We start from the raw sequence: 24,237 nt of genomic DNA, 5'->3' as shown, positions 1-24,237 counted from the left end.
TTCAGGAGGAAGTAAATGGGCATCATTTATTGTGGTATTAAAAAAAAGACGGTGATTTGAGAATTTGTGGAGATTATAAAATAGGGGTGAACCATAAACTCGTACCCTATTCTAAATGTGGAAGTAACTCTACATAAACTTGTCAGAATGAAAGTATTTTCCAAGATAGACCTAAAATCAGCTTACCACCAAATACACATAGATGAAAATTTTAAAGAAGTGACAACCATAAACACACCTATAGGCCTGTTAAAGTGGAAAAGGATGCCGTATGGCATAAAAACGGCAAGTGCAATTTTCCAAAAAGCTATTGAAAAAGTAATAGGAAATGTTGAAAATACCATCTGTTATCAAGACGATATATGTGTTGGAGATTTAAATGAAGATAATTTAAAGAAAAAAATTGAAAATATACTGAACCGGCTAAGAGATACTATACAAAAAAGTGTGTAACCAACAGTAATGAAATATCATTTTTGGGTTACTCAATATCAAAGGAAGGGATTTCTCCAAGTACTAATAGAGAAAATTCTAAAAGTAGCTACACCAAAAAATAAAAAAAGAGTTGGAGTCCTTCTTAGGTTTGGTAAATTTTTATAGAAAATATTACCAAAATATGATGCGTTGAGAGAACCATTTGCGAAGTTAAGAAAAAAAATGCGGAGTTCATTTGGTTAGAACACCAACAGAAACCCTTTGAAAACTTAAAACAGATTTTGGCGAAAAAGCCAATAGTACAATTTTTTTACCCTAAGAAGGACATAACTCTAACTCCTGACGCTAGTGAGTATTCTGTATCCGGTATTTTGTCACAAGATGGTCATCCCGTGATGTACTTATCGAGGAAATTAACAACGACTGAACACAATTATTCTAACATAGAAAGGGAGGCACTAGCCATAGTGTGGATAACAGACAGAACAAGACAGTTCTTTGTAGGAAAAAAATTCTTGTTGAAAAGTGATCACACACCACTGGAATTTATTTTCAACCCAAGAAAAGAACTACCGAAAGTTACAACATCCAGAATATTACGTTGCGCAATTAGACTGATGGCGTTCGACTTCAACATTGAGTATGTTAAAGGGAAACAATGATGCCTTATCTAGATTGAGGTTTTATAGAGAGGATAAGGACAAAAACGATGAGGAATTTGAAGACACATTCCTGCACCCTGTAGAAACCGATGTAATACCTGTAGATAAAATTACTACTGAAACTACAAATGATCCAGTGTTAAACAGAATAATGTTGAGAATAAAAGAGAATCGCTGGGGAAATTGTTCAATAGCTGAAAGACCATTCAAAGAAATAAGACATAAACTGACTATAGAAAACGGGGTAATATGTAATGGAGACTTTGTGGTTCCCCCAGAAACACAGAGGAGACAGGTTATAAAAAGTGTACACGATGACGTACATTGTGGAGTGACAGCTACGCAAAGAAGATTAAAATTGGAAGTATGGTGGCCGGGGTACTCAAGAGACATAGAAGACTGTGTAAAAGATGTAAAAAATGCACAGAACCCAGGAATTTTAAGCAAAAGAAAATACATGTGTGACCCCAAGAAGCAGAACCATGAAGCAGAGTACACATGAATCATGCCTATGTCAGTGGGATAGGACTATTATTAATATTAGTAGACACATATTCAGATTGGCCTGAAGTGGTGAGAGTACCTGATAAAAAAAAAGTACCACTGTAAAATATATTATGAGTAAGATTTTCGAGAAATGGGATACCAAGAACATTAGTGATTGATAATGCACCAAAATTTGCATATGCTGATTTGCATGAATGGATAAGAAAAATAGGATGCAGATTTTAGAAGACCCCTCCCTACACCCCTCAAAGTAACGGGGTAGTGGAAAGGATGGTTTAGATGGTAAAGAAGGGCATAAAAGCATGTTTTCAACAGGAGAAAATCGATGCTTTCCTACCAAGACTATTACTCAGTTATAGAACAATTCCGCATGCAAGCAGGCCAGAAAGTTCATCTGCTTTAATGGGCAGACAATTAAGATCCCCTTTGACTATGTCATATGCCACAAATCAAAAGATGTGGTACAAAAGAAATAGGAATACGGAAGCCAAGGCAGCAGAATTTATTATGCAGAAAGGACAAAATACGTACTTTATTAAATAAAGAAAATGGGAATAGTGTTCTAGCTTATGCTGACCAAATAAAATCCAAAGGAGAACAATCAGATGAGGAAATGCCTTCAAAGCTGCCCATTATTGACGTAACAGAAGAGTTAATGCAGAATGAGACTATGGAGGAAGAAGTAGAGAGGGACGAGTTAGAAGAGGAAGAAGTAGAGAGGGACGAGTTAGAAGAGGAAGAAGTAGAGAGGGACGAGTTAGAAGAGGAAGAAGTAGAGAGGGACGAATTAGAAGAGGAAGAAGTAGAGAGGGACGAGTTAGAAGAGGAAGAAGTAGAGAGGGACGAGTTAGAAGAGGAAGAAGTAGAGAGGGACGAGTTAGAAGAGGAAGAAGTAGAGAGGGACGAGTTAGAAGAGGAAGAAGTAGAGAGGGACGAGTTAGAAGAGGAAGAAGTAGAGAGGGACGAGTTAGAAGAGGAAGAAGTAGAGAGGGACGAGTTAGAAGAGGAAGAAGTAGAGAGGGACGAGTTAGAAGAGGAAGAAGTAGAATGGGACAAGTCAGAAGAGGAAGATCAGAATATGCAGGAGGAACAGTGCGATCATAGGGAAAGACATGATAGATCTAGATCTCCAAGGAAAAGGAGACAGATAAAGGAAGATGTTTAGGAAGGCACAAGAAGAAGTACAAGAAGTACTCGTGGCATAAAGCCTCTCTGTTATAGGAAATGTAGTGATATGCAAATTAACTATAATTTATATATGAGCAGATAGCTCATATTTATAAACTGACACCAACTAGAGCAGGTTGGTTGTTGAACGCTTACTTAGCGTTATACATAACATATCAATATATATATATATATATATATATATATATATATATATATAGTAATTTATAAAATATATATGGCAATTAAGCTACACTGAATATTCCATGTTTCATCCACTCTAGGACTCTTCAGGCTTATATAAGATAAGCCTGAAGAGTCCTAGAGTGGATGAAACGCGGAATATTCAGTGTAGCTTAATCACCATGTATATTTTATAAATTACTAACTAGCTGTATTGAGTACTTTTGAAGTAAATACTTAAAGTTTACGCATAAATCTATACTTTTGTATATTAATTTTATGTGAGTAAATTAAGTAGTTATATGTATATATATATATATATATATATATATATATATATATATATACAGAGATCACTGGTCCTCACTCATCTAAATCTCTCATTTGCTAGTTCCAAGAACTATACCCTGGGTACTGGTCTCAGCAGGCCTGCCAAACCTTGTGAGAGGACTATGTTGGTACAGCATCGCTAAGCAATGTGTCCACTAGACTGAACTAGCAGTTAGAGTCAAGGATCCAGAAATAGCTGGTATGGTACCCAGCTGCACAAAAAGCTTACCAGGGTGGTTCAGGCCCTTTAGTGTTAGCTCATAACTGATCTAGGAGATGGAACACTCTTACAAGAAAATCCTGCGATCGTTTTATCATCTGACGTGTGGCACAGTGTGCACCTGTACAGACCAGGTGAAAGGTAGATGGCCATTTTACACAACACCCTCAAGTAATTGTGTGACAAATATGCTACATTTTTGAGTTGCTGGGCACCTACACTTAATTCATCTGATGAGCTAAAAGAGAGGTTTTACTCCTCTTTATGTGAACAGATTAACAAGGTCTGTATGCAGGATAAGCTGTTTGTCTTTGGTGACTTCAATGCTCGTGTGGATATGAAACCGCGCCGGTACATCGCGTCACCCAGTAAGCCCTTCTTCAGTGCGTTGGTGGAATCGTCTTTGCTGCAATGTCCACAAGGCCGGATCTTCTGTGATCGTCTAGAGATTTCGTCTTCGGAGATACCGGGTGCTCGTTGACGGAAGCAGTTTCACAAGTAAAAAAAAAATAATAATGAAAACATCAGCACATCAAAGAATTTTGAATAACAAAGACTCCAGAGATTGGGTTATATAGAATGTATTAAAAGAAAACCATAAAAGCAATATATACAAACATATGTACAGTTTGGAGTATGGATTTGTAAGCAAGCATTTAAACTTCTAAGTGGGGCTTCCACTTGCTGGAATTCACAAGTCTATTAACTTAACCCTTTTTAGTTATCGGGCAATAGGCGAGGGGGGAGAGAGAGAGGAGAGGTGAGGTGGCTTGACTCTCGGACTCGCTCTGTTTTGCTCCGACTTCTGTTCTGTTTTGCTCTGACTTTCTTGGTCTTTATATAGTAGAGCACTGGGCGGGGCGACAATTACCAATTCCTTCCCGACCAATCAGAATGCTCAATAACCAAATCGTCTGATTCTCTCTCATTGGATAATTTGACTGATGACCAAAAATTGGCCACCTCCCACAATCCAAGAATAATTCTAACTCCTCCCTGATCAACCAAAAACGCCTGATGGAAAATAACCAGTTTTCTCTCATTGGATAATTCGGAAACTGCGTAATACGCGATAACCGCGTAAGTAAGAAAACTGTGTCCAGAAAAAAAATGCTTCGTGAATTCTGCCCTTAGATGTGACACTTGTCATTATCAAAGGAAATAAACCGTTTATTATTCTGTTAACATCTCGACAAAATATGTTATTGAAAATTGTCGGGTGGCAAAAAAAAATCTCTTGATCTAAATTTCAAAACTGCGATTCGGCCTGAGAATGAAAACATTAGGAAGGTCATTTTGGGTTCAAATGGTTTTATCAGAGTCACACCAAATCATTTAATATTTGATTCGAAAAAACATTCTTTGAAGCCGACAAATGCGTGTGTGAAATTTTAACTCCAAAGAAATTATTTATCTTTGTTTTGATCTTGTCACAAATATATTTTGTGACGCCAACAAAGGCAGTTTTTTAGTTCAAAGCAAAAACATAATCTACCTTTTTGTTGTTTCTAGCTGACACATGAATTGTGTCCTTGAATTTGTCACCATCGTTGTACCGAAATCGACCTCGGGTTCAATTAATATTTTGGATTCATTTCTCTTATCCTCAGTTTTATCAAAGGAAAAAAATATTTCCCTTTTTGCACTGGATATGACTGTATCGGAATTTGTCACCATCGCTCGACTTGAAAACAAAACGTATGTTTTTGAAATTATCATTCTGTCCATTTTGACTAGATCATTATTATTGTTTAGCTTTAAAGAAAATAGAAAAAAAAATACTTTGGCAGAATTGAAGCCAGCAAGGTTCTTTGGTAGTGCCCGGCACAAGATATTAACATTTATCCTTTAGTTAACCGGTGTTGCCCGGAATAAAATCTTAACATCTATCTTTCGATTAACCGATATTGCCCGGGATAAAATATTAACGTTGAATAAAAGCGTCACATCAACCCTAATGGTCTGACGCTGCCTCTCTTTGGTGTTACATTCGCCCCTACATGGGGTGGCAGTTCTCAATATGAGGACGACGCCCCATGTCCTCAACAACCAAAGAAGTTCTCCCAACTAATACTACTGCGTCTTAACTAAAAGTTAATGGCCACTGACGATTTCACGCTGCCTCTCTTTGGTGTTACATGGGTAGTGATACACAATATTGGAGAAATGTCATGGATTAGTAAAGACAACTCAAATGGTGTTCTCTTATTGCCGCTTTGCAGTGAATTCGATCTCTTGTCACTAATACAGTGTTTCAGCTGCCTAATTGCAAGAAAATCAGTTGGAAACATCCCTGGTCTAATCATTATCATCTCATTAATTATGTCATTGTACGCCGTTCTGATAGACAAGATATAAATGTTACACGTGCTTACAGCATCGGGGAATGTTGGTCAGACCATAAATTGATCTGCTTCACAGTTAGGATGAAAATCAAGCACCCTATTCAAAACCAACGTAATTCTTCCATCAAGAGAATTGATGTAGGCAAGTTGAACATTAAGGAGATAATGCACTCATTTCAAAAGGCTACTGATGAAAAGCTGTCCTCCGTTGTATGTGAGAATGATATTGAGGCATCTTGGAGAGAGTTTAAAACTGCAGTGTATGACTCTGCTAAAGAGTCATTAGGATATGTTCAAAGGAAAAACCAAGATTGGTTTGATGAAAATGATCCAACTATCGTCCCTCTTCCCAATAACATGCATCAAACCCATCAAGTATGGATTACTGACAAAAATTCTTCAGTGAAACACAAAGCTTTCAGAATGGCCAAAAGGTTGACACAATCTCAGCCCCGGAAAATGAAATAAAACTGGTGGAAGCAGAAATTTAGGGGCTTACAAGATGTGGCGGATAGGTGTGATTTTAAATTATTCTACCAAAACCTTAAGGGGGTGTTTGGTCCCATTTTAAGGGGGACATCTCCAATATTTTCGTCGGATGACATTCTCCTCACTGATAAGAAAGAAATTACTAAGCGCTAGGCTGAACGCTTTTCAAATATTTTAAACAGAGAATCAACAGTGGATCGAGGAGTGATTGATGATATTCCTCAGAGGCCAACCATCTAGTTGCTTGCTGATAGTCCATCCATGTCGGAGATTGAATGGGCTGTAAATCAACTTTCAGATGGTAAGGCTCTAGGTAATGACGGCATACCTGCAGAAGTATACAAATGTGGAAGTCAGCTGTTAATCAGGAAACTAAGTGCCCTGTTTTCATTAATATGGGAACTTGGTACCGTGCCACAACAGTTCAAAGATGTGTTAATTATTCACCTGTTTAAGCACAAAGGAAATAAGTGTGAGTGTGATAACCATAGAGGAATTTCTCTTTTATTTGTTGTTGGCAAGATTCTAGCTCGTGTAATCTTAAACAGACTCAATGGTTCAATCTGCAAAACTCTGCTCCCAGAAACCCAGTGTGGTTTTAGGGCAGGAAGAGGTACTGTGGACATGATCTTCAGCCTTCGGAAACTACAGGAGAAAGCGAGGGAGCAGTATAAGGACTTGTTCGTTACATTCATTGACCTCACAAAGGCATTTGATATCGTCTCTAGGGATGCCCTGTGGACTGTTTTGAGGAGGCTTGGTATTCCAGACAAGATGATGAATGTGATTGTCTCCTTTCACTGGGGAATGGTGGTGACAGTACGATCTGGCTGTGAACAAAGTGAACCATTTGAAGTGTCAAATGGAATTAAGCAAGGATATGTCCTTGCTCCGATCCTATTTGCTCTTTTCTTTTCGGTAATGCTTGAGGCAGCTTTCAAGAATGCCTCAGGAGGCATAGGTGTTGAGTATCGATCAAGTGGAGGATTATTTAACCAGCAACAGTTCAAGGCCAAAACCAAAACTTCTGTGCAGACTGTTCTTGACCTCCTTTATGCTGATGACTGTGCTCTTGTCACCCATAGTCTTGATGACATGCAGAACATTCTTAATAGCTTTTCTGGTGCATGTAAGGCCTTCAGTCTTAAAATTAGTACCAAAATTATTCACCAGCCAAAACCAAATGCTGCGTCCTCTTCACAACCAGTGGTATATGTTAAGGTAAAGCTTTGAAAACAGTATCTTCTTTTACATACCTCGGATCTGTTGTATATGATGATGCTAAATTTGAAAAGGACATCCAAAGTAAAATTAATAAAGCTAGTGAGACATTTGGTAGGTTGAGACACAGATTCTGGAACAGCCACGATGTATCTCTAAAAGTGAAGGTGGCAGTCTACAAATCTGTTGTTCTGCCTACTCTTCTGTCTGCTGCCGAAATGTGGACCTTGTACTGCAAGTATATAAATCTGCTTGATGCCTTCCATATGAGATGCCTGCATTCTATTTGCAATGTTGGATGGCAGGACTGTGTTCCAAATAGTGACTTATTGGAGAGATGTGAAATCAATGGTATTGAATCATTTTTGATCAGGATACAAATGGGGTCATCTTGTAAGAATGGATGACTCAAGAGTTCCTAAGCAACTTTTTTATGAGCAACTGACAAATTCTTGCCGTCCAATAGGGCGTCCCCTGCTTCATTACAAAGATAAACTAAAAGACAACCTGAAACGTTGTGAAATTTCTCTGAGTTCCTGGGAGAGCGCAGCAGGGGATCGCAGAGAATGGAGGAAGATATGTTTCCTAGGGACCAAAGAATTTGAACATAACCACCTTCATCATAGGGATGCCCTTCATGCCAATATGAAGGCAAAACACAAGAAAAATCCACCTAAAAATTAATATGTATGCCACTGTGGTTTCAAAGCACGCAGCAAAGCAGGGTTATCCGTTCACTCGAGAAGGTATCTTTGACCGAAAAGCATATGCAGGTTCATCATCTGTGGAGAGTGTGCTGGACGTCTACAGGATTGCAATTATGCATGTGGTGTCACAGAGCTTAGGAGCTGCTGAAGATTGCATACTGAACCCTCATTCATCATCTTCGATGAGAATCCACAACATATATATATATTCTTAGAACTGCACGCCTGTGGAACTCTGTTCCATCTGCCTGTTTCCCTCCTGACTGCAACTTGGATGTCTTCAAGTCCAACGTAAACAAATTCCTGATGAACCGCCCCCTTAAGTAGACACTTTAAATATCCACACTAACTGTACTTACAATAACCCTTATCCCTGAGTGGCTTCCGGGCCTTGATAAGTGGTGACCACCTTGCAAAAAAAAATATATATATATATATATATATATATATATATATATATATAATTCTCGGTGTTATGTCATTTTTCATTTCATCTGCTTTTGCCAAACGTGCAACATGCTGAGTTATCTCATGAGTGATCACGTGTCATAATTATTGTGAATTTCATGTCCGATACACAATTATTTCTTTTTTACTAATGAAATATGCGATTCCGGGATATGTGTTAATTGAAATTCCTGTTTGGAATGCATCACTGTAACATTATCGTAATCATGAAAAATAGATATCTTGTATATCATAAAACTGTATGTTCTTGAGGTGGGCTGAAACAATTGTATGTAAATAAATTTATTTTGGATGAATATATGCAATGCTGTTCTCTAAATCAATAAAGTTTGACATAATGTTAAATTAAGAGTTCTAGTTGTGCACTATTGAGCTACAACCAAAAATATATATTTTGTTTTTCAGCTGGGACCAAAAATTGGTTGCTATAATAAAATTGAAAACATTCTCAAGGAAATCTACCCAGTTGTCTTGGCAGTTGGTATAATCACAGCCATCATTGAGGTAAATAAAAACATTTATACACTTTCTCTATTCAGACTTTCCTTTTCAATTATAAAATGTTCTGTATTTAAAGAATTTTTTATAACAAACTTTCATATTTATTTGTGGACTGTTATCCTCATCTTCATAGTTGTTTCACGACGTTTTAGCCAATTAATTCTTTGGCCTTCGTCAGTGGATAGAGCTATTGAATCTCTACGGTTTCAGGTGAGTATTGTCTGAAGATAGCGGTTTCAATCCTACTCAAAGCCGGCCAGAGAATTAGTTGACGAAAAACGTGGGGAGACAACTATGGAAGGCAGTAATTAATTAGGATACAGTTAAGACTTGGCATATATATCCTGTTCCGGTTAACCACATGAAGAAGGCAAAAGGAATAGTTGGCCGAAACGTTGGGAAACAACTATGAAAATGAAGATAACAGTCCGCAAATAAATATACAAATTACTCATCTCGAAGTTTCCTAATAATAAAAGAACAAATTTTCAATTATTTAAAATGCAAACTTTTCACTTTTTTCTTATTCTACATTGTTTTCTAAAATAAAATGCTGATCAATTTTTTTTTTTTTTGCTTTTTCAGATTATCCTGATCTGTTTTGCTTGCTGCCTTTGTGCAGGCCTTGGAGAAAATATTGCTTGAGATTCAAACTAACTTTTATTCAAAAACAATACCCCCCACACACACACACCATAGAATGTGTTCTTTAATTCCTTTAAAAAGTCATTCTCATTTATTATTTTATCAAATTTTTCTGTCAAATATAAATGCACAATTTGTGACTTAAAAAATTAATTTGAAAATCATATTTAATGACTTTAAAAAATAATAACTTAATACTTTTTAATTCCTAGTAAATATAAATATACATTTAATTTGTACGACTTTAAAAAAATACTTTTTTATTTCCATAGTAAATTTGAAAAGATGTCTATTTTTCCTAATGAAATCCGTAAAATCTGTATTTTTGTTAAATAAAATGTTTTCTAATTTGATTTAAAAAATATTTTAACTTTGAAATAAAAGATTTTCAAATTAATTTTATTTTAACAATAAGATTAGGAACAGAAATAAGAAAATATGCAACAAATTTATTCTTTTTATAAAAAACTTTTCGTCCAAATTTATTTTATCAGATTTTTGGTCTAATTTGCATATTTGACTGATTATTTTAATTTCTATAACACTTATAAACACTTATAAAACGTTTTAATTTGCATAATATTTGACTGATTATTTTAATTTCTATAACACTTATAAACATTTATAAAACGTTTTAATTTGCATAATATTTGACTGATTATTTTAATTTCTATAACACTTATAAACATTTATAAAACGTTTTAATTTGCATAATATTTGACTGATTATTTTAATTTCTATAACACTTATAAACATTTATAAAACGTTTTAATTTGCATAATATTTGACTGATTATTTTAATTTCTATAACACTTATAAACATTTATAAAATATTTTAATTTGTATCTTTATGAATAAAATCCACAAAACTGTAATTTTTTATTTTCTATTTTACATTTTATTTTTTATTTCGTAGAAAATTTGAAAAGATGTCTATTTTTCCTAATTAAATTCATAAATCTGTATTTTTGTTAAATAAAATGTCTTTTTTTAATTTGATTTAAAAAATATTTCAAATTTAAAAAGATTTTTAAACTTGTGTTAAACATTATCATTGTTATTGCGAGATCATTGTTTTTTACTTTTAACAATATGATTAGGAACAAAAATAAGACACATGCAACAAGTTTATTCTTTTTAGTATTACATCACCAATAATGCGACCTTTTTATGACGGCATAAGTACATACATCGGAGGGGGCATCAGGAAATTATCTCCCTGCGTCAATTAAGGACCATTTGTCTACATAAATGTACACCATATCTTCTAGCCCCTAAGCTTTTTAACACCCACCAGAATCATTGCATATTAACCTTAAGTTTAACCTTTGTTTAGAAATTGTGGTGAAGCTGATATAGAAAGTGATGACGGTCATCTTCATCAGGCAAAACTCCATCATTATTCTATGGAAGTCTGTTGTGAAGAATACGTTTCTGAATTTTTGAGATGAGGATTGGTTATTCATATTATTTGAACTCATCGACCTACTGTTCTCACAATTCTTTTTTTTTATTTTTTTATTTTCACAACGTTTTGGTCGATGTAACCTCCGACCTTCTTTAGGTGTATCTTGTCGAACTCAGGAATGTTTCTTTTGAACTCAGGAATTTGGACGGAATTTTGAGCGGAACCCTTTATTTACTTCCCGGAGGTAGCATGCTCTTGTTCCGTCAGCCATGACTGAATAGAGGTCCTAAGTAATTCGCAATTGTATTTTTCAGTCGCCCACACTGAAGATTGAACCTTAAACCTTCAGGAAAATATCACTTTCTACAATTGATTTTTTCCAAGTAATGTAACCACTGAGCCTTAAACCTATTTTATTTCTAGTTGTAAATATCACTATTTATTACTAATTATTACTATATATTAACGTATATCTATCTATCTATCTATCTATATATATATATATATATATATATATATATATATATATATATAGATATATTAATGTTTTACTTATTATTTGTATATATAAATACTAGTGTATTGTTATATTATTGTGTACCAAAAAACGCCGTTATATTGTGGGGTACTAAAAAAAGGCACAAAAACGGTATATGTTGTATAATTGTCTAAATGTTAATATGCATACTTGAGACGAAGGGTTCATCCTGATGTGTATATTCATGTCACTTAGTGTCTGTCGTTGCTTCTTCACTATTTGAACCCTAGAATTATGTTGTTGCTGTCTATTTATGATATATTCATATCTAATTATTTGTGTGTGTGTGTGTGTGTGTGTGTGTGTGTGTGTGTGTGTGTGTGTGTGTGTGTGTGTGTGTGATACATGTATACATGTGGACATACCTTAACTTCATGCATTGTTGATCTTGTCCATCTGAAATTCATCTTGTTCTTGGAGGGGGTGGGGCTGGAACATGTTTGGACGAAACACATTGACTCCAAGACGATGATTGGTTTTATAGTTTTTATTCACTTTCCAGGTGTCGATCGCAGAAGAATGGAAGTGAATGTCTTTGCTTGCGGGGTTACCTGTTAAACTGTCTGCTCTGCTCAACGTCTAAATTCCAACTCTCCGATGATCTCCAGCTAACCTGATCACATAACTCATATGCAGATCCGATCAGCTGACCAGACCTTCCGGTAAACTTCATCTATAATATAATTTTACCATATTTTGACAGATTTTATAAATATTCTTCATATTCATCTCACACCCATCTCTCCAATTAGATAGATAGACCGAGATGGATAGATACAGAAATAGGTAACTAAATAGATAGATCGACACTTTCTTGTGTTCGACCTATTACATAACAGCATTAATTTTGTTCTGGTAAATGGAATTGAGGATCTATCTAAAAAGACTCTTGTATGATTTTCTGACATTTTTCTATTATATATAATTATATAAATAGACATAATATCTCCAGTAGTACCGAATATTTATTCTAACCCTAGATAAAACAGGCGCTAAACTTTGATCCAAGCATTTTTTTTTCTACATGAAGTTCACCACTTATCAAGGCCCAATGGCCACTCGGGGATAAGGGTTATTGTGTGTATGAATGCCAAGAGTTTATTTTAGATAAATTTTCATCTTCAACGCAACAGTGACATTAGATGAGATTTAAAAAAATATTGTTTTTTGTATTGAATCTTTATCTTTTTAAAAGGAATGAAGGGTGAGATTATATGTTCGAACATGTGATTGCTTTACATATAGTGGTAGTACATAATTCAAGTGAAAATAAATAATTGACTAATCATAAAGTTTATTCAACAAAACTCTACACTGTCGATCGAATGGGAACAGTAACAACTATAAATCAAGTTAGTCAATGTATCATACCATTGCTAATACAATAATCAATAAAAATTAGAATAATAATCACAGGAATCATCGATCAATGTGCAGATTGTTATTGATGACCAGGAACAAATTTCGGAATACGTTTAACTACCTACCCGAGCAGTAGGTAGTTAAACATATCGATGGAATTCCATATGGTGTCTTGAGAAAATGCGGTGCTATCATCAATGTGTTAAAAACAATTCCCTGTGTCTCTTCAGTTGAAGTAGCATTTTCTTGTTTTGTTCCTTCTGTTGAAGAAGCAATTTCTCCTCTAACATATGTTGCCGCTGTGCTGGTTGTTGCATTTTGTCTTCAAAACTTTCCGCCTACTTTTGCTGGTGATCCATTTACGCCCTTAGTAATTGCGTGATTATGGCCTAAAAGTTCTTCATATTAAATATCCTTCTCAGACGAACAAAAAAAAATTACCTTTTTTTTTTCTGAAACTGGGAAAAAAAGAATCTCGAGGAGGCAAAAATGTTGTGTGTGTGTTAGAGAGAGAGAGAGAGAGAGAGAGAGAGAGAGAGAGAGAGAGAGAGAGAGAGAGAGAGAAGGCTGTCAGATCTCAACTTAGTATTTCCATGTACAAAACTTTAAAGTCAAACTAACGTGGGGGGGGGGCAGAGTTTTTCCCAAGAATTTACTGCAGAAAAATGGCTTCTTTGCCTGCTACAAAAAAAAAAAAGAATGTCCTCGTTTCATAAAATAAAATGTTCGCTTCCAACGACAGTCAGGAAAAGCGTAAACTAAATATTCAAAACTCGAGGAGTAAAAAGACTTGAACAAATTAAAAATTACAGTTTTCCAGTTCATGGCGAGTGTTTTTTTTTTTTAGATAAAGCTCAAAAACTCATGTTTTTTTTTTAAATAATGTAATAATATTTAAGTATTTCTGACATGCCAATTAAGTAGATATCAAATTTCGCTATTATAGTGTCGTTGCATTAATGTTAGTATAAGACTTTGACTTTCCATTCTACAAATCAAAGAAATCTGGATGAACCATTCAGAGAGCAGCTGAGTCTCCAGATGGAATTCACATATGAGATTTGAGGAAAAAACACATTTTCCAGAAGCCTCCCTGTTTATACAACCAGTCAAAATTATTATCAATCTGTTATCTGGAATTCTTTATTTTATGAAAATCATTCCAGACAAGACGTGAAGCCACTTGATGTAAGGAGTTTACAAGAACGAGAGATAATTACCACAGGCAGGAAATGAAAGACCAAAGCTATAGGTAGGAGGAAAACAGGCAGCAGGAAAAGAGTTCCAGGAGCCTGCGTAAACGTAAACAAATTCTTGATGAACCGTCCCCTTAAGTAATCCAATTTACCAAATTTCCAATACTAACGATTACTACGATTTTATCCCATTGACTACTGTACACTCAATAGCCCTTATCCTCGAGTGGCCTCTGGGCTTTGATAAGTGGTAACTCCAATGTAAAAAAAAAAAAAAGAGCAAGAGATGATTATCGCAGACAAGAAATGAATGACCAATGCTATAGATAGAAGAAAAACAGTCAGCAGGAAAAGAGTTCCAGGAGCCTGCAGTTCTTTGAAAGAAGCCACTAAGATAGGAAGCTGTATTAAAACGAGGTATCATAACAATGAATTGATGAAGACGATTAGACTAACGAATAAAACGAGCTGGAACAAAGGAAGCAGGAAATAGATAAGACAATTCTGAAGAACACATGCCATAGTAGTATTTATAGAAAAGACTGAGACTAGCAACATCACATATGTGAGATAAAAGGCTTCAAAGAAGAAGAAAAGGTGGTGGGCCAATCAAATTACAGATACTTTCTGCACTTTATCAAGAACCCTTAAAAAAACAGAGATTCAATGATCCAAATATGACAACAGTACTACCTACATGGTCTGATACTAAATTTGTAGAAAATTGTAAAGAAAGGTGTGAAAAAATGCTTGGAGAGAATCAAAGTGACTCAGATTGATAGCATAGGGGGAACTTGTCGCCAATCATGATAATACAAAAGGAGAGCAAGATAGAAGCACTTCAAGACAAACCAAGCTTGAAAGAAAGTTCACTGCTAGCATTTAATATGCTTGCCTCAAAACAGACTAACCAAAAACTAAGTTCTTCAAATGTGCAATAGGAAAGAGAATGGTTACAAGGCCAGCTGACAAAAAGTCTACTTTTTTATAGTCACTGCTTATCAACGTCCGATAGCCACTTGATAAGGTTTATTGGGTGTCAGATGAGACAACATCATGATAATCGATGATGATGGAAAATGGACGAGTTCATTTATTTTAGAGGAGGGCACATTAAGAGTTTACGTTGGACTTAAATACAGTCGTGTTATAGTCAGCCAGGAAGCATTTTCATGGTACTGTGTTCCACAAACGAGCAGTTCTTGAAAAAATGCTCTTATCATGAAATTTTCATTTAATTTTAGGCACAGATGAAGAGTAAGAAAAATTGCTGATAGTAGTTGTGGCTAATTTGGTGTTTGCCACGAATGGTTTAGAAGGAGAAACCATGGAGTGAAGCTCAGTCGAGTAATTGCCATAAAATTAACAATAGAGGCTCGCAACATCTCTTCTTTGAAAATGAAGTAGCAGGGAGGAGAAAAGAATATCGCCCACCAGATTTTGAAGTTTGTACCTTGTCAAGACAAAACAGGGTTTTCTGCACAGCTCTTCCCAGATGTGAATAGTACTCCATCTTAGAGCATATTTAGCTTTTATACAGATAATTGCATTGGGAATGAGATACTTTCTGGATCAGTAGAATGATCCAAGCAGTTTTCTGGTTACCTTTAGCAACGGATGTGATATTCCATTTACAATTAAGAGTGAAGGTCAGTCCCAGAAGCTTGTCAAAACATAGTATTTCCTCAAGCGCTCAAAGATTTGTTTCAATTGAGGCCAGGTGGAGATCAGAGTGTTGGTGATTGAAATTGAGAAGCTTGATTTTGGATGCATTAAAATTAACCAGCCATCTTTTTCCCTATTGCACCACATGTTCCAGGTCAGAATAAAAAAAAATCTTGGTTATTGCTGGCCTTTTAGGTGTTGCCATAGATTGTAGTTTTGTCTGCATAAATGTCTGTGATTGATCTCAGAATGTAATTTAGGAAATCATTGATAAAGATCAAGAAGAGAGTTGAGTCCAGAGCAAAACCCTAACCCGACACCAGCGTTAATACAATAAGCTTTTGATTTATGCTACCCTAATAAACCTATCGGAGAGAATGGAGTTAATAGTGAGAGTACATTTTCAGATATTACAGAAAATATTACTGAAAATCTTGTGAAATAGCCCAATATGCCATAGCTTTTCAAAAGCCTTGTGTGATGTTACAGTGAGCACATCAACTGTGGATCTCGTAGGATGGAAACCATATTGCACATCACCGAGTAGGTTGTTTTTTCTGAGTAAGTTGACTAGTTTTCTATTCAAGCAACTTATGATGCACACAAGCCTGATTGGTCTGTACTAACAGGCAGATGATCGATCTCCAGAATTTTTAAACACAAGACAAAGTTTTCCAAGATGATGAAGAGGAATTGTTTTTTTTTATTATTCAACTTTCTCCCCAAACAAGGCACAGTGTCACTTTGAAGTAGAGGGAATAAGTTGCAGGGACATTATGAAGGGAGATGAGCTGGAAGATGTCTGTTCATATTACACTTGAACTTCTGCATGTCAGTATAGTTGGGAAAGCAGAATCCCTTAACCAAGCTCTAGTCCATCACCTTACAGATGCTAAACTTCTGACCGACCAACAATATGGATTTAGGCAAGCCCGTTCCACAGCAGACATCCTAACTGTAATCTCTGAGCATATATACCATTTACTTGACAAAGCAGGAGAGGGTAGAGTGGTAGCTCTAGATATATCTAAGGTTTTTGACAGGATATGGCATGAAGGTCTTCTCAGGAAAATCAGATCATACGGTATCACTGGAAGAATACTTAACATAATTAAATCCTTCTTAGATAAGAGAAAAATTCAGGTTGTCCTCGATGGTCTTAAATCTAAACAATACAATATAAATGCGGGAGTGCCTCAGGGGTCTATCCTTGGACCTCTATTATTCCTAATATTTATAAGTGACCTCCCTGACAAAATTGTCTGTGAGATGGGTATATATGCTGATGACACCACGCTCTATAACAGACACGTCAGGAAAACAAATGAACACATATCTAGAGAAATAGCAGAAACACTAGAGGATGACCTCCAATCTGTAGTGGAATGGGGACAAAAATGGATGGTCACATTCAATGCTGCCAAGACTAAATTTGTTTCCTTCAATAACTACAAGAAACCTTCTTTACGACCAATAGCAATGGCCAAAGACTCTTTATCTGAAAGTATATCTTTCAAACTGCTTGGCCTAACGTTCACAGGAAACATGAGTTGGAACAATTACATTGAAAGCATTGCCAGAACCGCTGCAAATAAGGTAGGTTCTCTCTACCGTGCTAGAAAACTACTAACGCCTGAAAGTATTCTGTACCTCTATAAGGCCACCATTTGCCCATGTATGGAGTATTGTTGTCATATTTGGGCTGGTGCATCTGCTACTAGTCTCTCACTCTTAGACAAGGTTCAAAAGAGAGTTGCCAACCTGATGAGTCATGGACTGTCATCTAAGCTTCAGCCTTTGTCCCATCGACGAAATATTGCATCCCTCTGCTTGTTTTATAAGTGCTTTAATGGTGAATGCTCTGACGAACTGCAAGCACTTGTACCCCCTCGACATAAATACCCCCGACAAACCCAACAAGCAGCAAAATCCCACCCCTTCACAGTAGAGATCCCTAGATGTAAGAGAGCATTCTACTCCAGTAGTTTCTTCCCCAGAACTGCTAGACTTTGAAATTCCCTCCCAGGTTCCTGCTTCCTCAACTGTACTGACATGCAGAACTTCAAGTGTAACGCGAACAGACATCTTGCTGCCCAACTCCCCACATAGTACCCCTGTAGCTTATGTCCCTGATAGTAGTCCCCTACATCAAAGTGGCAATGTGCCTTGTTTGGGATGAAAATGTAATAAAATAAAAAAAAAAGGTATATCATAAAGTATATCATAATGAGGTATATCATAAAGTATATGATAATGCCCATTGAAGAGATTGTAGGCCAAAATCAGATCACCATGTAATCGTTGGCAATAGACCCTGCAGCATTAGAATAACCAGTCTTTGAACTTTCTCCAAATGCTGGATATCTCGTATTAGATACTGAGAGCTATACTTAATTGTACACTACCTGAAAGCTCTTCATTCAAACTCCCTGGCTTAATATTCACAGGGAACATGAATTGGAACGAATACATCGAGGGTATTCTTAAGGCTGCTGCAAATAAGGCTCTCTCCTCTATATTAGAAAGTTATTTATGCCTATAAGTATTCTGTACATCTATAAGGCCATCATTTGCCCGTGCATGGAGTATTGTTGCCACATCTGCTACTAGTCTTTCACTCGTAGACAAGTAGAAAGGAGAACCTACTTCAATATGGCAGCATTTATTAACATTAAGGTTTGAATCTAATTAATAGGTGATAGTGGCAGCAGTGACGTGAACGTTGGTCAGCTGCTTGAAACAAAACTCTGGGAATCGGTGGGAAATGAGGGGTAGTCCTGATAACTGTTATGGACGCTATCTTGGATGATGTCAGTGATGGATGGCTGGCTACTGCTGGCTTAAGCTGCTGGTATTAAGTGAATCGGTAGTGACTGGCTGCTGCTGACAGAACGAACTTTACTGTTCAGTGGTCTAGCCTGTTCTGGCTGCTTGTCGAAAAACCAGCTGTACTTAAACTCATCCAACAGACGTAGTTGTAGACATGAATTGCTCCCGGCATTAATATGCCATTTTCATGTTAGATTTCATGTTTTAACGTACAGCTTGGAGTCATCTGTCTGGGGATTGTTTTCACTTGTCTGGATCAAATTGAAGCGGATTAAGTTGTGGATGTATTCAAGTCGGAATTGTACCCTTATAGTGTTCCATTGGTTAATTATTTGTGTCGTTGTACATGCCGGAAGAACGTCAACTGATGTTCATGCTTTGAATTTGTTTTTTTTTTGTTGTTTTTTTTTATAATGGCTTCCTCTAGTAGTTTTCTTTGCTGGGATGATTTGCAAATTATGCCGTTGACGTATACATAGAAATAAATATGCTTTAATACTGTCCTATGCGTTTGGTATGATCGTTTAGTTCGTTTTAGCACCGCCATTGTTGTCACTATCACTGCTCGTGCTGATTTCGTGTTTTGTTTATATAAATTTCTCTATTTATATAAGAGCCAGGTACGTCCAAGGATGGAATACTGTTGCCACATCTGGGCAGGAGCTACTAGAAAGGACTTGTCCTGTCTTGATAGAGTTCAAAATAGACTTTGTAGCCTCGTAGGAGATATCCTTTTCTCTTCCCTGCAACCTCTGTCTCACGGAAGAGATGTTGCGAGTTTGTTCTACTGTATTGTTATTTTCATGGAAAGTGTTCGACTGAGCTTCAGTCTATGGTCCCCCCTCGCCTAACTTTCACAAGAAACACTCGTTTAGCTGAAAACACTATCAATAATTCCTCCCACTCATTATCTGTGCCTAAACCTAAATTCCATAAACAAAGCTTCTTTCTTAGAACTGCACGCCTGTGGAATTGTCTTCCGTTTTCCTGCTTTCCAGCTGACTACAATATGGTTGTCTTCAAGTCTAACGTAAACAAGTTCTTGATGAGCCGTTCCACTTGTTAACAAATTTACTGAATTTCCATTACTAACGATTACTATATTGTCCAATTTCTACTGTACACTCTTTAGCCCTTTTTCCTCGAGTGGCCTCTTGGCCTTGATAAGTGGGGATGCCTATGTAAAAAAAAATTCACAGGTCCAGGCAGTAAGTGTATGTACTGGCGGAGTTTGCAGCAATTGAAGAAAGCATGAACAGTCGTTTCTACGGCCGTTGTCCTACAACGGGGACAATCAGACGACTCCAAAAACCCAGAATTGCATTGTATGTTGTTGAGTGGAAGTGCATTTCAGGTCAATCGCCAGGTCAGAGATAACTCTGAATTGTTCAGATGACTCGAACCTGGCACCCAGCTCCATGCGGCGCAGATCTCACTCTGCTGCCAACCCAAACGCGGGTCGTCGGCGGCCCCCTTCACTAGATCCCTGTGGAGTTCCCTACGGGTAGCAGTCACAAGGTCGCTGGACTTTGGTAGTCGTTTTAGTGTGGCTCGGCACTCTTTCATATAGGCAGATTCTCCCGGCGACCTGCGGTGGCTCTTGATAGAAAGGTCGAGAACAAGGTCGGGGAAGGCAGCAGTAACCACGGGGTGCCACGGTTGGTCATCTTGCATATAGTAGCTCAGAAAAGCCAGCCTCTCAGCATCTCGATGACACTTCAAGTCCGGCATTCCCAAGCCTCTCTCACATGGATGTTGAATACAGACCTGTCTGCTCACCCAGTGTCTTCCTCTGTCCCAAAGAAGCGAGGACAAGAGTTCGACAAGAGCTGTTAGGTGTTGTGCAGGCAGGGGAAGTACGACCAGTCGGTAAAGGATGAGAGGAAAGACGTAAGTGGCGCACGCCTCAGCTCTACCCTTTAAGGAAAGTTTCCTAGGAAGCCACGAATTGACTGCAGCCTCCACCTTTGACCATACCACCAACCAATTTTGTCAAGCGAGGGACCCAGTCCGAACCACACACCGAGGATCCGAACTGGGCCATCCGTCCAGCTGAAGGGCGCGGGGAGGTTGGCGTTGCCACTCCAGGCACCTAACCGCAGTCCTACCGACTTGCTGCAATTTATCTTGGTCCCTGTTATTCTTTCATACTGAGCGAGCGCCTCCGACACGATTTCGATGTCTCTGAAGCTCGACACAAAGACCGTGACATCATCGGCGAATGCGGATACCTTGGCAGCTGAGCTACCGGGTATTGCAATTCCACGCAGGGCCGAATTTGCCTCCCCACGTCTAAGCTTGTGGAGTAGGGGCTCCAAAGCCAGGACATAGAGCAGGGGTGACAGCGGACATCCCTGACGAACCGACTGAGAGATAACAAAGGGTTTTGAGCGCTTTCCGTTGACTTGCACGACAGCTGTGGACTGTCGATACATCATGGAGACTACTTTCAGAAGTCCGGTTTAAAACCAGCGGCCTCTAAGACAGATGCCAAGAAATGATGGTCGACCCTATTGAAACCTTTGGACTGATCTAAGTTGATCAGTGCGGCTTCCATGTCGTCATATATCCCTCCCTCTAGGATCATGCGCATCAGGTGCAAGTTGTTCTAAATTGATCTCCCCTTCACAGCATATGCTGAGAAAACCTCAAAGTCTCGAGCCAGCACCTGACAGTCCACAGAAGAAACGAAATGCGTCTCCTGAATCGCAGCCACATCCACTCCCAAGGACGAGAGGTCATGACGGAGGCGAGCCGCCCGGCCCAATGATCTCAAACCCCTCGCATTCAGACTAGCCAAATTCAAAGCCATGGTACCTACCTTAAGGTGTGTTACACTCAGCTCTGAAGTCAGCTGGGGAAAGGACACCGATGTTGTATGAAATGCTCAAGGTGGTCAGGTTTTTCATATCCTGACCTTCTCTCACAATGCCGCCAATGTCCAAAGGGTAAGTCAATTTAAGGTCCCTATAGAGTGACGGATGGACCAACACTGGGACCCTTCCCTTGCATTGTTTTGTGAGTTCCTCAAGGGAAGGGTCATTTTTCCTAATCAGTTCAATTCCTGGACCAGCCCCTTCAGCGGCCTCCAGCATTGTCCACATGTTGGTCTTGCAGGCCTCTGGAAGCCTGATGAAAGTTGTTAGCCGTGGGGCGTCCGGGAAATTAGAAGGGACATTAACGTCTTTTCCCCCTATCTGTTGGCAGTCCAGCAGAGGTTTTAAATTTTTTCTCTGCTGATGTGGTAAGTCCATTGCCACAGACAGGGGGTCTACAAAACAAAGTTCCTCCCTCGTTTCGAGGGCAAGGGTCCCTGTTGGAGTGAGTCCGTAAGTGGGAGAATCTGAAGGGTCTCTCCCCCTCCCGGGTTCATTCTTTCTGGAATGGCAGCTCAATTTGCATTGGTATGGGGATGAGTGTCTGTGTGGTTTCTGGTGTTGGTGCTGGTGCAGTGTCTGGTGTTAGTGCGGTGTCTGGTGTTGGTGTTGGTGCGGTGTATAGTGTTGGTGCAGTATGTGGTTTGGGGGTGGAAGTGGGTTGTGTTGTTGTTAGGGGTGGTGTATGCTCACATGGAGTGGGGGCTGCCTTTTCTTCCCCTTTCCTTTTTTTGCTTTTCTTTTTTATTCTTTTGAATGAACCGGGGAGTGGTGAGGTTGAGTTCCTCTCCCTCTCACTAGCGGATTCATCCTCAGAGGAGCAGTGTTTTCTTCGTTTGGTCCCCGTCTCAATTGGTGTGGGGACTGTTGGTTGTTGCTGCTCCTCTAATTGCTGTTTCTCCGGTTGATGCTGTTGCTGCTCTGGTTGCTGGAGCCATTTTTGTTGCTGCTGCTCCTGTTCTGGCTGTTGCTGCTGCTGCTTTGGCTGCTGTTGTTTTTGTTGTTGCCACTGTTTTCATGGCATTGGTTGTGGAATTGGCCGCGGCAGCTGATGTTGTTGCTGCGGCTGGTTCAATGGCTGGTTCAGCTGCTGCTGCTGTGTCTGCTGCCATGGCTGTTGCTGCGGCTGTTGTGGAGGCTGCTATTGTTGTTGTTGCCTCGGTTGTTGGGTTGGTGGTGGGACGGTGGCAGATGGGATTGTGGGCTTCCGTTTCCGCCTCATTACCGTGCTCCATTCCTTCCCCTTGGTCTCCTGCGTGGTTTTGGGTTTCCTCGGTGCTGGGGTTGGTGCTCCGGTTGCACGAGTTGTGACAGCCTGTTTGGAAACTAGTGCTGTCTTAGAGGTTGGGACCGCCTTTGGTGTCACTTGAGTAGGAGTTGACCTTTGAGGGCAGCTCTTGGCCATGTGACCCTGCTTTTCGCAGAACCAGCAGTACGGACGACAGCCCTCCACCACCACCGTCATAGTTGCCTCCTTAAATGTCAGCTGTGCTGGTATAGCTTGGAAACCTTTCTTTAGCCTCATGGCTACAGTGTAGCTGCCCAAGTACATACCGGTTTTCGACCGCACTGGGGTTATTTTTTCCACCTCGCCGAACTGTGTGAAGAAGGATCCCAGGATTTCTGCTGATATTTGCATAGGTACATTGAATACCTGCACCCAGGTCCTTGTCCTGCCCTGGTATTCGGGCTTTAGTTTTATTCTCCCATGCTTAATTTCTTGTAGGAAGAGTCTCTCCGCATCTTCCTTGGTGGGTAGGATGATGTCCCACATGGCGTAGCTCCTCTGGTACAGGTATAGTACCAGGATGTTTAGCTTGTGTAGGAGCCCTGCCATGTCTTCCTTTTTCATCCCTAGGAAGCGGTTTTCCGGCATATCGGAGATGATGAGGGAGAGGACTCTGCCTTCAATTGCCTCCCAAGCGCCTGGCACTGGTTTAATTTCTACCCCCTCTATGTATTGTCTGTACTTGATCAAGTACAAGTCTCTATACTCTTGAGGGGACAGTTGCTTCTCTACAGTCTTCCCCCATGCCGACCCTCTTGTTGGTGTTGAATCTTTGGTGGGGTTGGACTGTTCTTGCTGTTCCTTTGCGGAAGGGTTGCTATTTTGGGGGGCATTTCCCTTTCTGCTTTCCTTTGGGACCGACTCTCCTTGCTCTATGCTTCTTCCAGGAAACGCTTCCCTTTTTGGGGAGTCGGCCTCCTGGGGAGCATTGTTCTCTTTATTGTCCTTGGGAGCTTTTGCCCCTTTTGTTTTGGGAAGGTTCAGGCTGTATGCCCCCTCGTTTTCTTGATTTACTCCCCTTTTGGGGCAGTAGCCCTCCTGGGGAGCACTATCCCCCTTATCGTCCTTTGGGACTACTGCCTCTTGATTTTTGTTGTCAGAGCAGGATGCCCCGTCCAACATTGTCTTTTTCTCCCCTTTGTGGGGAGTCGCCTTCTTGGGGAGCTGCTGGTGAATTTTCTCCCTTCTGGAGAGG

The 24,237-nt window shown here is 38.9% G+C and overlaps 1 protein-coding gene across 6 annotated transcripts in view; it reads left to right on the top strand.

Moving 5' to 3' along the window:
• The window catches only part of LOC145293678 (CD9 antigen-like), a 68,852-nt gene extending 57,921 nt beyond the window's left edge, over positions 1-10,931 (top strand). For all 6 annotated transcript variants that reach the window (XM_080140067.1, XM_080140063.1, XM_080140064.1 and 3 more), the window contains 2 exons: positions 9,140-9,238; positions 9,821-10,931. In XM_080140067.1, the coding sequence (XP_079996193.1) occupies positions 9,140-9,238; positions 9,821-9,880 (159 nt within the window). In that variant the 3' untranslated portion in view covers positions 9,881-10,931. The remainder of the gene's footprint in view (positions 1-9,139; positions 9,239-9,820) is intronic.
• Positions 10,932-24,237: the final 13,306 nt, after the last annotated feature.

Source organism: Euprymna scolopes, chromosome 15, assembly GCF_053919585.1.
Source record: "Euprymna scolopes isolate OS-2025 chromosome 15, ASM5391958v1, whole genome shotgun sequence".
Classification (NCBI taxonomy): Eukaryota; Metazoa; Mollusca; class Cephalopoda; order Sepiida; family Sepiolidae; genus Euprymna; species Euprymna scolopes.
This window is presented reverse-complemented; position numbering and strand designations above follow the sequence as displayed.